Source organism: Physeter macrocephalus, chromosome 1 (assembly GCF_002837175.3).
Source record: "Physeter macrocephalus isolate SW-GA chromosome 1, ASM283717v5, whole genome shotgun sequence".
In the NCBI taxonomy this organism is placed as follows: Eukaryota; Metazoa; Chordata; class Mammalia; order Artiodactyla; family Physeteridae; genus Physeter; species Physeter macrocephalus.
The window spans coordinates 62,842,922-62,857,969 of NC_041214.2; the positions used below are offsets into that span (position 1 = coordinate 62,842,922).

Below are 15,048 nucleotides of genomic sequence, written 5' to 3' on the forward strand. Positions count from 1 at the left end.
AGAGGTGTGGGATAGGGAGGGTGGGAGGGAGGGAGACGCAAGAGGGAAGAGATATGGGAACATATGTATATGTATAACTGATTCACTTTGTTGTAAAGGAGAAACTAACACACTATTGTAAAACAGTTATACTCCAATAAAGATGTTAAAAAAATTTTTTAAAAATTTAAAAAAAAAGAAATTTATGAATCTCTCCTGAATCCTTGTTTTAATTCTTAATCAGGAAGCAATCAGTGCCTCCTTTTCAATAAACTCAGTCACATAATTAGATCATCCTGGAGGTAACTGAACTTCTAGAAAACAAGAAGTGGGAGAAAGAGCAATAATTTATAGAAAAATCAGTAAATAAAATATAATTGGCTTTTGCCCTATCTAATGACCCGGGGCTAGATCTGTGTTTTAGTCAAGCTTTTGTTGCTTTTCACCTTTATTAAGCACTTCTACCAGATGGAATGGAAGGCTCTTTGATAGGCTTTTAACACACGATGTCACATTTTATCCTCACAATTCTAATTGGGTAGGTACAATTATTATCACCACGTAACATGCAAATAAACTGAGGGACAGCGAATTTAGTAACTTTTCACAAATCATTCAACTAGTACACAGAACCCTAAAGAGGATTTGAGCCTCGGAAGTCTCCCTCCAGAAGCCTGCTCCCTTCTGTTCTGCCAAGCAATTCCTATGTTATCACATAATGGTCATCTTAGAAGGAAACATGCAAGAAAACCTCAACTTGAACCAAGAGAATTTTTTTAATTATTCTTCACTAATCAGTAACTCTAAAGTTCTAAACGTAAGAAAAAGTGTTCTATCACTAATTACTTTTAGGTCCTAGAGACAATCAAGCACTCCCTAGTCTTTGAAAATCTCTTTGTTAGAGACAAGTCATATGCTTTGCAAGGGGGAAATCACTACCAAACTCTAATTATATTTTTAAAGTTTTTCTTTATTAAGTCAATACTGGTTTGGAGAAATCACACAAATGATGTTTTTTATGTTTATGGCTTAAGTTTACCTAACTGTATATTTTGGTCTATAAAATGTTTTTTCAAAAATATCCTATTTCTCAAAAATACAAACTTAAATGATTCTCCAGAAGTACCCCTTTGGGGAAATATAGTTACCTTAAAAAATTATTTAAATGGGGTTCAGAAAGGTGGGCCCTAACTGCAATACTATCTTTGAGCTTTCTCTTTTAAAAACTTTCTTTGAAGAAACTACCATATCTCTTTACTTAATTTTAATTATACAACAGCTAATGATGTGTGGCAGTTATTATTAGCCCATTAGTCAAATAAAAATGCAAGAATCAACTGATTTGGAGTAGTTTCCCTAGAATCACACAGTAGTGACAGAGTTAAGACTTCATTCTACATGTCTAAAATCCAGATTCTAGCTTTTTCACGGGCCTACCTAAGTCCTCACTTCTTGTCATCTCTTTCAGAGTAACATAATCCTATATCCATTCATTCTTTCTTTCATTTATTCTTTTATTCTTTCACTCATTCTGTTATTGAACAATTATTTTTAAATGTCTGTGTTATAGACTGAATGTTTAAGCCACCCCCAAATCCTTATGTTGGAACCCTAGACCCCACTGTGACTAAATTTGGAGATAGGGCCTTCAGGAGGTAATTAAGGTTCAATGAGGTCATAAGGGTAGGGTTCTGATCCAATAGGATTAGTGTTCTTATAAGAAGAAAGGACACCAGAGTGTGCTCACCACCACCGCCTTCTCTCTCTCTCTCTCTCTCTCTCTCTCTCCCCTCTGTGTGTGTGTGTGTGTGTGTGTAGGTGTGTGTGCATGTGCATGCACCTAGGAATAGCCATGTGAAGACAGCAAGAAGGCAACATCTGCAAACCAGGAAAAGAATCAGCTGAAACTTTTATTTCACACTCCAGCCTCCAGAATTGTAAAAAAATAAATTTCCTGTTGTTTAAGCCCCCCAGTCTGTAGCATATTGTTATAGCAGCCTGAGCCAACTAATCCAGTATGATTATTTCAGGTAATATACTTAGCCTTAGACAACACCACAGGCAGCACAGATAGGACACAATCAAGACATTGCACTTAGTGGATACAACTATGCCAGCTCTCACGGAAATGTTGCTCTATTAGGGAAACTAGACAAACAGTCTGGATGCTGCACAATGCTTTAAGTTTTTTAGTATGGATCTACCTGATGCTATGGTGAGACAAAATGTAAGCAGTACTAAATTGTGACTAGAAAGGTCAGGGATGATGTCATGGAAGAAGAGAGCTTGAGGAATGAAAAGAAACTTGCTAAAGATGCGAAGGAAAAGGAGAGTCTCAGGTAGGGAGACCAGTATGTGCAAAGAATGGAGGCTTGATAGAATATAGGAACTATAATCAGACATGGTTGGTGTGGGAGAGAGTACAGTCAAAGATGATCCATTTTTTTGGCTTGAGCAACTGAACAGATGGTAATGCAATTTACTAAACAGGAAATGTGCAAGGAGGGGAACTTTGTAGGGAGAAAAGAGCAAGCATAGTACTAGAGATAGGAATGACTTGTTCAGTTATGATAGGCTAGGTTTCTCTCAAGGAAATATTTAGTACAGAATCTGATGCATAGTAGGTTCTCAATAACTGCTGAATCTGGGTTTCCTCTGTTCATGTTTATTTTCTTTGGCCGAAGAGGTTATTTTCTCCTTCAGTTCATCATGTTTTAAAATGAAGGAGTATCAGAAAAGAAGCCACACTAGTTAATCACAACTATTTGTCCAACCAAACAGGAGGGAAGTCAGATACAGTTGAGGGCAAATATGACATGAGAACAATTTAAAAGAGCACACGCGAGTAGGTCAGATGCCTTTGTGCAAGTGCCTTTGTTGATCATGATTGGATTAGGTATTAACCACGGTAAGATTTTTTTAAAAAAACAAAATACTAAAGTCAAGAACTCAACTGTTCCTCCGTGGATAACAAGTTTGCCAAAATCACACCCCAAAAAAAGCTCTTTCTCTGGTTTTGTTCACAATACATCTAGAGCAGATAGTCTACACTCTCAAAAGCGAGAGACCATTAAAATGGCTAAGAAAACCACCGAATTGACCATCAGCTGAATTCTTGAAGTAGAGAGAGGAAATGGGTGATCTTTAGCCAAAGAGTCATGAACTATTTGTAAAGTTATCTTGAATTCCAAGCAATAAAACAACTCAGTTTTGACATATTGAAAAGAATTACTTTACATTCCTCAAGGTAAGCATTTGCCCATGTATATATTGAAGACATTTTACTCCAAGGAGAAAAAAATTAATTATTTTAAAATTTCCTCTAAATATAGAACTATCCCCAGGTTCATCCCCGAATCCACAGGTATACTGTTTAAAAAGGCACAGATTTGCATTTACCAACCCTGGAATTGCAAAATGATTTCATTATTAAGTCTTGGTTTATTCCAAGCCTTCTGGATAATCTCGAACAGTACTGCACTTGTTGTTTAACTCTAGAGATTTTGTAATAAAAGTTTAATGAGTAACTTATTAGTAGAATGTTTATAGCCATTATTTTAAGGTGAACAATAATGACGTAAAGTTTGTACGCATTTGGTTTAAAACGTATTCAACTCACATATCAGTTAATGCTACAGTGATTTGTTAACAATCTCTTATCAATGTACATGTCTAGAGGCAATGTAGCTAAACCACAACTTTACCAAAGCTGTGGCTAAGAACAAAACTAAGAAAGGATTTCTCATTTGTAATTATGTGAGATCCAGATCTTAACTTTTAGCATTTCAGAATTTGAACAAGAATTGTTTTTATTATGGCATTTTGAGCAGATTTCATAAGGGGACACATATAAAGCAACGGGACAAAAAATTGAAATTAAGTCCTGAAGGCACTGCATATTTATTTCTATTTAAAAAGCTAACCAGATATTCTATTAATGATCATAAATATTAAGAGAACATACCAAAATAAATCTATCCAATTTCCGTCTAACTGAAATACTGTGAAACCAAAGGTCAATCACATCTCCAAAAAACACTTTCTTGCCCATGTAGAAATTTCCCGCAAGTTTTTCAGATATAGGTCAGATATTCCAGGAACTATGATGCTGTGATTTAACCACAAAAGTGTTTAAGGTATAAAAATAAATGGGAAATATATACATATACTGAATTTGTACAAAAATTATAAACTCAAAAGAATGACATAGTTACCTGTCCTTATTGAAACAAAATTTATTTAGATTTTGTAATCAGACCATAACTTCCCACTCTTACATATTTACAGATGGGTTCTATAAAAAGAATGACTGAAACTAGCAACTGATTTTCATATTGTTTTTTGCTGCCATTTTTATACATGAATTACTCATTAAACCAATTTGAATATAATCATCACAGGATTCAGTACAGTACACACATTCTGGAAGCATGTAGAATCAAAGCAGGGTTATCATAAGAGGAGTAAAATATATTAGAACACAGAGCAAAATAAACACATGAATGAAAGTAAAACCAAATTAACTCAAAGCCACAAAACGGAGAAGACAAACGTTTCCTCCAATCTTCCAAGCCCCCTTCCCAAAAAAGAAAAGATAAAATACAGATAAAATGAACATGTCATATGATGACGTTTGTTTGCTTATGCCACATACTGTAGGGATGGCCACATTCAATGTTTCCAAATACTAATTAAAAAACTATATTTCTATCCTTTAGTATGTTTTCAAGATACTATCCTTTGATCATTCAAGAAACCAGTTGAGTTCCTTTCTATCATGCCATATCTTTAAGCAATACTTTGTTTCTATCAAGCAGTGAAATTGTAAGGGAGGTTCATCCTTAAAAATCTATTTGAAGACATTTTGCAACAAATGGAATTTGCTTATTTTATGGACACTTAAAAAAGTAATCTCTTCTTTACACATCTTAATATATATAAATGTGTTAACTCAAAATATATTCTTACCTCCCATCCATAACTGGGGTCTTTCAGGTTTGACCTCTGTTCTCCTACATAAGGCCCAAACTTTTCACCTGCTTCAATTTTCCTTTTGGTCCATATTCCAAGGCCTGCTCCAGGCATATTTGACTCTCGAAGTTCAAACTCAGCAGGAATGGGGATATCATCAGGGATGTAGATGGGGGCTTTGTAAGGAGAGCCCTCCTTCGGAGTGAATGCTTCGCTGGATGTAGCTGGAGAGCATGGCTCTTGAATATTGAGGGAGAGAGTGCTGGCTACTCCATCTGCATCTGGCATTTCTTCCAAAGGAATTTCAGGGTAGCTGCCATACACACACTCATTACCTGTGAATAAATTAAAAGTTCATAAATTCCTACTAATATAAAAGAGACAGAATTCCACATCTCAATCTTCACCTTATAAAGTTGTTGCTTTTTAAAGACAAAATAGGAAAGACCAGTGTTAAAATATGCCTACATTAAAATCTGTTATTCACAGATGAAGGAGTGGGGAGGGATTATTGCCTCTGGTTTATCTGTGTTGAATCCATAAATCAAATGAGCTAATCTTTAACTGCCAGTTCTCTCATGGACCAGCTCAACCTATTATCCAGTTGGGAAACCATCAGCAATTTAAATATTATTATGAACAAAGTAGAGATAAGAAGTAAACATATGTGTACCTACAATCCTGCAAACCATCCCAACTTGGGAGCTAATAGCGTTATACAATGTCTTGGAAAGTTATATCATGCAATGATATCTTGGACTAAATTGTAGGAGAGTCATAAAAGATTCCAAAGGCTTCCATGTGCAACAAGGCTTAAATTTATATGGCAGGATTATTTATTGGAATATTAATTTATGTTTGTTCTTTATTTTTCCTTTCTCATTTCAAACACATCGTCAAGCCCTTGGCATTTCCTTGCCTCAGTAACTTACACAGCACAGAGAGTTAAAGTTACTTGATGCTAGTGATTCCTCTGGACATTTGTAAAAGTTAAAATCATTGAAGAAATTAGGTGAGTTTTCCAGAGGAAAAAAAGAGAAGACAGTGTCTTGGGGTGCACCAAAAAGACAGTGAATTTCCTCCAGACTGCGAAGTGGTAGAGATCAGAGGGCCTCTGCATGGAGCAGTGCCCTGGGGGAGGTGGCAAGACCATCTTCGAGGGAAGAGCAGGGTAGAGTAACTAGGAATCTGGACACTCAACACTGGAGTTCTAAGGTATCTCCAGAGCAGCACAGCACCACACCTGTAGTAAATGATAACACCGTATCAGCCTTAAGATCTTTATGCAACTTGGGGGTGGGAGGAAGCATAAAGAATAATGACTGAGCTTGAATTTCCCACCAGTTGAAGGAGATTTCAGTTATCTTAAAGCAAATAAACATGTTTCCACTAGGATTATGGACTGAGAGCCATACCTAATTTGTTCAATTTGTAGACCTTCAAGGTAGGGAACCAAGAAAAATGGATTTATATTACAAGAAGACAGATTTCAATCAGACCCATCCAAAGGTAAATGGATTACCTTAAGTTCCCCAGCACAGGGGCTCTAATATAGCCTAGATAGCCATGAATTAATGATGATATGGAGAAACTGTAGCTTTAGGTTGATGAACTAGATGACCCTTAAGATCCTACCAACCCTACAGTTCTATGAATTATTAAAATCTTCCAAGATAGTTTATTGAGCTAGAGGGTAGAAAACCTGAGTTCTATCCCTAATTCCTTCTCTGATTCTCTATGGAAATTAATTAACTATAAAACCTATTAACAATTGTCCATCAAGTACTGACTTCTCTTAAAGTTTTGTGAAGTGCAAAGTGATTGTACATGCAAAAGTGTCTTTCTAATGAGGTGCTTGGTTCTTGATTCAAACAATGAGATAATGCCATTTAAACCAAGCACAGAACCAAATCAGGACCCAAACTTATTCCTATGAGACATTTGATCTCAACATAACAAGCTCATTATCATTCAAGTTCAGCATATACAAAATCTTGCACATTATCATCTACTCTCAAATCGAGTCTCCTGCCCACTTCACCATTTCCATTAAAAATAATATTTCCGCCAATTATCCATGTTCAAGGTTCTAAAATAACATAGATATTTTCTCTCCTTCATCCTCAGTCTATTCAGTGATTAAATGCTGTCCATTCTTCTTGCAAGATTTGTACCTTCATCCCATTCTTTCAATCCATGTTTTCATTCATTCCTGAATTTTCTAACAGTCCTCTAACTGGATCTTCAGACCGCCAACCTCTTTCCAGTATCCCTCAACACTGAGCCTGTACAATGCTGCTGAATTTATTTTCCTGGCATATCAACTTTCCTGTGCAATAGCCTCTAATAATTCCTAATGTCCACAAGTAAAACCTAGAGTTCTTAGGCTTGGAATAAAATCTCTTTCATTTTGAAAGCAATCTTCTCTCTCTCTTATTCTCAACACTCCTCAGTAGGAGCCTCCAGGCCAGAATAAGCTTATCCCTGACTTCTGAGCTCAGTGGTTCTTCCTGCCAGGCTACCCTATCTCAGTCCCTTTGTCCATCCAACTTCTAGTCATTCTCTATGTCAACTCCCAACTTATCTCCTTGCCATCCCATTTAGCATAAGTATCCCCCTTCTTTGAATTCTCACATAATTTCCTCCCTCAATCTGATGATCAAATAATTCTGCCTATTGCTACCTAGAGTTTAATATGAATAATTCTTTTATTCCAAACTAGGAAATAGACCCTTAAAGGGAAAACTCAAAACTCACACTTCTTAGGAATTCTCCAAGTGATCCTCATAAAGGTGCTCAAAAAATACTTGTTACATAGATAATTAACCTAACGTATAATTTTATTGACCTACTAAACCAAACCAATATTTTTCTACCAAATATAGGAAAGTATTTTGATCCTGAAAAGCATCTTTAAACCGATAGAAATGGAACACTAAAGATTACAAACTTCTCTCCAAGCCCAACATCAAAAGAAACTATTTCAATAATGCCCCCAAAGAAATACTATCAGAGAAATATACTTCAGGGTCCAAACACCTTTGATAGAGTCTATCTAATTTTATTCTTCAGGGAGATTTTTCACTTCAACCTAAGAGCCAAAAGTTCACTAGCACTCTTGATACAGCTAAAAACATATAAAAAATCTCTCTAGAGTTGTAACATTTAACTACTGCAAATGCAGAGTTACTTTACAGATTCTTAAAGGAATTTGTCACTCAATGTGAAGATTTTGGTTTTTTTGAGAAGTGCTAAAAATTGGAAGACATTGTGTAATCTATAGACTTATCCATTTAAGCAGCAGTAAACAAAAATGCTTCCAAATGAATAGAACTATTTCCTCCAGTAATTATCCATTAAAGGTCAGTAAAATCTCCCCTATTGCCTCAAAGGGTTAAATTAGTCATACTGTCAGTTCCATCAGAGTGATCTCAAATCTTAAAAAAGGATAGAGACAAAGCCATCTGGGCCCTCCCCCTGACATAGCTGACCCCATGCCTTTGAGTTACCCACAAACTTTCCCAATGCATAATTTCTAAACTAGTGAGTTTGGATTTTAATTCCTGTGGTGACAAAATACACATGTGCCCAGGCTGCTGCACAGAAGAATTTGAATTTAAAACCTGAATGCAATTCTGCTTACAATAGCAAAAAAATCCAATTAAACCTAAAGGACAACTTATATAGGTCAAGCAAATCCAGGAGAAAGACTTACGGTCCTATTCATCCACATGCAGGCGTTAAATGTATATACAAACTCAGGCAATTTGTTTTCAAGCCACTGTTAATCTAGTATCATCTGAATTAAATATAAAAAGGGCTGTGGTAACAAAAAATGGAAATATAAAACTGCTGAGTTTTATGTATCAAAACATGCAACAATATTTCAATGTAATCTAGCATTATGAAATTTTCAACAGCAAATGCAGTTTATCATACTGCATTGAATATTTGCATAAACCAAAGTAAACTACTGTCTCCATGTACATTACTCAAGAACTATCCAAAAAGCTGCTAAAACATTTCATCTAAATGACAAACTACCTCAATAATCATACCTCCATTAAATCTCTGTTATTGAGGAAAAATTGGTAGATCTTTTCCCTGAGCTATAACTACAGTTAATTAAAGCATTGCTCAGATATCATATTGACAGATTGATCACACTTACAACAGGTAAGTAGCAGGTAAGAAGTGCTATATACATCAGTTCTCCCATAAAGATAAATAACCCTTGTAACTTCTTGGATCTGAACCACCTGCTACTGGAATTTGCTTCTTGCATCCTTTAAGTGTGTCATTAACTGAATGAGGACAGAAGGACAAGCTTATTGTTCAATTTGAGGCAAATGACTTGGGAAATGCTCTTGGAAATCAGACTCTTCAATTCAACTTTTAGGTGTTCTGATATCCCTGGAAACCAAGAAAGCGGCCACACTTGTATTAGATTATATTTATTTCTATGACTCTGAATAACTACCATAAGGTTTCCACTTGAAGAGATGCATTTTGAAAACATATCAGAATCTGCAAAGAGGAAATTGCAGAAATAGTCCTGATAATAATAACTTCTACAGATGTATCTATGTTTTCTCACAATCCAATAAGAAAACTATGGTGAGAAGAATAACCTTCCATTTTGCAAATGTGTAACCTGATACTCAAGGACGCTAATCGGTATATACAAAGTCAGCTGAGACTAGAACCCAAGTGTTTAAATCCACTCCTCCCTTTAACTCTTAGGCAACTTGCTAATCGGTATATACAAAGTCAGCTGAGACTAGAACCCAAGTGTTTAAATCCACTCCTCCCTGTAACTCTTAGGCAACTTGCTGTTTTTCTTTAAAGATATGTTTTAAAGTTTGTTTTTTCAAAATTGTGGCCCTACCCTGTGAATAGTTTATTTTTTCACCTTTTCACTTGATATATGAACACTTCCTTATGGTTTTTAAAATATTAAACTATATTTAATTGCTGCATAATATTCCATAATATAAATCCATAATAAGTGAACTATTTGCATAGTATTTATTTATGTTGCTTCTAATTTTCTGATACCATAAATACTACTGAAATGAACGTTCTTTCATATAAATATTTCTTTTCATCTATTTTAATTTCCCTAGGTTAGATTCCTGTAAGAAAGCTTAGTGAGTATTGACAGATTGCTTATCAGAGGTATATACCAATTTATACTTCTAGCAACCATACTGGCATTTATTATTACGTCATGTTTTTAAATTTCATTAATACAATGGAAAAGACTGTATATCTATTGTTGCTTTAATTCACATCTCAATGATTACTAAGACTAAATATTTTTGTCATTCCTATTTCTCCTTTTGCAACTTATTCATTGTTTCTATGCAGCTTTAATTGGGCTTTTATTGGTCTGTCTTATTAGTCGTAAAGAAATGAGTGCTTTGATATAGTTTTTGCTACTATCCCCAGTAGATCATTTATCATTTGTTTTTTTTAATGGGGTTTTCGTTGTACAAAATTTTTAACTTGTATGGAATGAAGTCTATTTTTCCTTTGTGATTTTTACATTTTTCTTAGAAAGTCCTTACCCATCCTAAGGAAAAAAAAAAAGATTCTCTTGTATTTTCTTTGAGCTTCATAGTTGCTTTTCTACCACCCTTGGATTACCAATGATTTACTGCTGAGTGAAAAGCAGAGAAAAATGATTTCATTTATTTGAGCTCCTGTGAACACCAGGCTAGGAAAAAAAATGCCATTTCACTCATAATTCTTTGGTTCTTATTTGCAAGGCTGGCCTAAAATGCCTTCTCTTTTTGTGGGTTTTACATAACTCACCATTTGTTTAACTTGGCCCCTCTGCCTAGTTTAACTGCAAATCTTCTGGGCAGATGCCATTCAAAATCCTGAGTTTCACCATTTATAGCATTCCGTACCCGTCATATAATACTTATCACTCAGCATTATCATTAGTGATACAAACATAAATAATTTTCCTCTCTACTCTTCTTCACATGATAGAAAATATTTAGCAACTAAATAGTTTAATATTAAAATTAAAAGCATATATATGTAGTTTGACTCTAAGACAAATTTCCTTAGACATTAAACAAGAAATCTGTTCTATATACTCAGCTGTACACACATACGCATATAATAGACACATCTATGTGCACTTGTAGTGTGCTTGTGTGCTCACTAATCTTAAAAATAGGCTGAGACAGAAACATGGTTTGAAATCTCAGGCAGACTGGTTGAGATCAAAACTACATGAAACAACTGCCAGGAGGAGACCAGCAAGGGAATTGAACAGATTAGGTAACTCAGAAATTTAGACATTTCCCCCCATTATGTTCCTCATTGCAGTTTTGTAATAAAAACATGAGCAAACTTCAAAGGAAGCTCTGTAGTAAAGGTTAATTGCTACTAAAGAAGAGGGTGGACCCGAGCGCCAGTACTTTGTGCCCAACTTAAGAGCAGACAGGAAGGATTACACGTGGCTGAGAGCTGCGGATGCGTGCCCAGCTCCACGAGCAGAGCAGGCGCTGCCAAACCTCAAGCCCCACCGGGGAACTCCTGGTAGGATGCGAGCGCAAGAACACGAATCCAAGAGTTGGTGCCTGCTAACGGTAGGGCAGGGCGGGGCGGGGCGGGGCGGGGAGGGAGGGGGAAGACATCAATTTCCTTCCAAAATTCAAACCGGACATGCTCTTCTTCCCTTGTTAGAACAATTCCAGAGCGTTGACCGAGGCCTGTTGCCGAGAAAGCAGAAGAGCCAGCTCTTCTGCACCAGCAACGCAACCAATCAATGTGCGCTGGGCTTGGGGAAAGGGTGGAGCCCAAGTCATGCCAGATGCACAGAGCAAAGAAGGAGGCTCTGAACCGGCCAGCAGAATAGTGTGTGAGAATGGCCCCAGACAATGAAATTTAGGATCCCAACAAAAGGAAGAAAGGAAACCAGTAAAAGTAAGAAAAACGAATTTCCAGAAAACTGACTTAAACTAGCTTTGAAGCACCGTAGAAAGGGTCCAGAGGCACAGGCTGAGAAAATAGAGGCATCTAATAGAATGGAAGCTGCTGATGGACATGGTCTTCAGAATGAGCTGCCTCCAGCAGAGAGGGGTGAGAAGAAAGTAGACCTCATGGAATCTGCTGACACTGGATTGCATTTGTAGAAACCATGTCTCAGGAGGCCATTATTTTTGTGAAATAACGTATCAACGTGGTTTGGCACATGGAATTTTTTCAGTGATCTTCTAAGCTTCCTTGCACCTCTAGTATTTGCTACTTCCTTGTACCAGAGTATTCCATTTCTTCCTTATGGAACTTTTTCCCCCAGGGTTTCCTAAAAATATTCTGTTTATGGGCTGTCAAAAAGACCCTAAAATTATGAAAGAGTGTTGGGAAGCAAGTGAGGAAGATGGCAAAAAATACCACAAGAGTTGAAAGTAAAGGACCAAATCAGTGAACAAACATTTATCTTTCTCTTGGGATTGTGGCATACCCCTTGCTTGTCCTGGGGTTTTAAATTTGGTTAAGAGTTTCTCCACTCTCCTAGGAATTTCACAGACATTTCACTAAAGAAGTATGGTTTGTGAATTAAACTGGTAGCTTCTAAGCTCTTATGAAATGGGTTTGGCCACTTCCAAAAGTTCCTCATCAGAGATGGAATTAAGCTTTTTAAAATTGGTTATGGAAAGAAATTGCCAGAAAATTCATAGTTGAGGTACCAGTAAAGCCCTTTGGTATCTACTTACAGAATCTAAAACAGCTAAAATAAAGACATTAAAGCTCTGTGAGCACTACTCCAAGGAAAAACATGACCTGGTTAATGTTTGGCTTATTCTGTTGTTCAGGGAGACCCGATCACCAATACCCACTGGAATGGCCAGGTAAGAACAGACTTATCACATATCACATACTGTTTCTTTTACATTATAACTATGTGCCTCCACTCTTTTTTAGCAAGACAAATTTTTAAGAGACTTTTGGCAACCTTTGACCTGATGGCTTTTCTCATAAGCTTTTTATATCCCCAAAGTGATTTTCCTTCAGATTCATTTAGAGTAAAATAGAAATGCCCTGAAATTATGTCGCAGCAGACTGGGTGGTTACTCTCAGGCAGTCTGAAATGACCAGAGTACAGCCTTTCAGTATTCAAGCCATATCTACAGTAATTATTTGCCAGCGTATCTAAAAGAAGGCAGGCATTTCCTGTTGCACACAAATGGGACACTCTTATCTAAATTACTGTTTAAACAGGTATTTAAGAAAAGACTATCACAGGCAGGAATTTACTGATGACGGAACACATTAGTTTAGGGCTGGACACATTAGTTGAGGACTAACCATTGTCAGGAAAGGAAGCATATCAGCATCAGGAAGGTATAGGGAATATTTTATAACTCCCATATGGGTCAAGTTGGGGGATTTGTAAACTATGCCGTTTGCACTCAGGAAAAGCAGGAGTGGCACAAGCCCTGATGTGGAGGTCCGGATTCCGCAATAAGTCTCCACTGCCCGGAGTAACCTTGAGAGTCAGAGCTTGAGACTCATAGCTTTTTGGGGTCCCTGTTTCCTTATCCATAAAATAAGCACATTGGACAAGTTCAGCCCCAGGTCCATTCCACTCAAGCAATCTCAGTTCTACATAATGAAAACCAAAGGACGGTCAAAGTTTGGTGTACCAGAAGCTTATAAAATATATTTCCTGGAAAGACACTTTGAGAATTGGTTTGGTCTCTCCCAACATGTAACCTAGGAGAGACTGTACTCTGGCTGCCCAACTTTGTTCTAACCAGTGAAACTGGAATTTATTCCCAGTAGAGGCTTATAAAACTGGGCTGTTATTCTCACATTAAGTAGACTGCCCTCTGGTGAGGGCTGTGGTTTACGTGTGGGCAGAATGTGTGGTTTACTACCTCTAATTTGTTTATGTTGTTGATGGTGGTTTCAGAAGAAAGCTGCAGCCCTTCACATGCTGAAGAGTGACCTGATTTGCTTCCTTTAAAAAAAAAAAAAGTGTTTCAAGCTGGGGAGGAGAGCATGAGGGTGCATTAATGTGCCATTGCTAACAGAGGAGCAACTAGGATCCCTTTGACCACAGAGCTGCTTCATCCAGCTCTGCATGTGAAATAAGAGCCCCAACTTGTTTATTATAATTACCTAAGTGTGGCTTGGTGGCTTTTGGCAGAGATCCTTCCTGCCTCCAAAGGAGAGATCAAAACTCAGGAGCTACAAGTTAAAGGAAGGAGCAGGGAGTGTATTTTGTAACAAGGAGACTGAATTCTAACATAAACTAGGTAAAAATATTCAAAACAACCCTCAAAGATGAAGATCAAAAAGTAAATGAGATTGCCCTCCACTTTCTACCATATCATAAACAAAGATAGGTGTGCAGGAGAACTGAATAAACAGTGTAAATATAAGTTCAAGTTCATTGTCACAGCTAACTTGATGCAGACCCTTCCCTGTTGCTACAAAACAGAAGAGCTTTCTTATAGCCAGGAGTTCTACATAAAGAAAAGAAAATAATTATGCATGTCTGGCAGAAGAGGGAGTTGTAGCAATGGCTTGCCGATAAAAAGGAATGTGAACAAGCCATAGAACGCTAACCTAACCACACTCTGAGTTTGATAAGGAGCAGAGAGTGCCCAAAATAATGAAATTGTGTTAGTCTCAAAATTAGGTTTTACTTGAAAATGAACAATGGTCCTTGTTCTCACAAGGCTTGGTAACAAGGACAACAACAACCTATGATCTTAAAGTGATTCTGTGGGGAAATTCCTTGATTTGGCTGATTTCAGCTTGGACTCTCGCCACATTGCAAATACAGTATCTTCAGTGTAAAGTAAGTTTAGATGGTTCCAAGGAGTGCAATTTTCTACCCCTATTTCAAACTCTAAAGGCCCCCATGTGGAGTTTCCCAACGCTACATCATATTAAACGTAAAATCATTCAAAACCATAGGGATGGATGGAGTGTCACTGAAAAACATAAAGAAAGGGTTTTTTATAATTTGAGAAAACATTATACACTTTGATAAAAAATTTTTTCAGGAAAAATATGAACAGATGTAGCATGTATATGTGTATACATACACTAAATAGCACTTATGAT

General features: G+C 36.8%; 1 protein-coding gene across 7 annotated transcripts in view; it reads right to left on the reverse strand.

The window, feature by feature from the left end:
- The window catches only part of MECOM (MDS1 and EVI1 complex locus), a 568,489-nt gene that overhangs the window by 283,478 nt on the left and 269,963 nt on the right, over positions 1 to 15,048 (reverse strand). For all 7 annotated transcript variants that reach the window (XM_007101585.4, XM_007101584.4, XM_007101578.4 and 4 more), the window contains exon 2: positions 4,948 to 5,285. In XM_007101585.4, the coding sequence (XP_007101647.2) occupies positions 4,948 to 5,285 (338 nt within the window). The remainder of the gene's footprint in view (positions 1 to 4,947; positions 5,286 to 15,048) is intronic.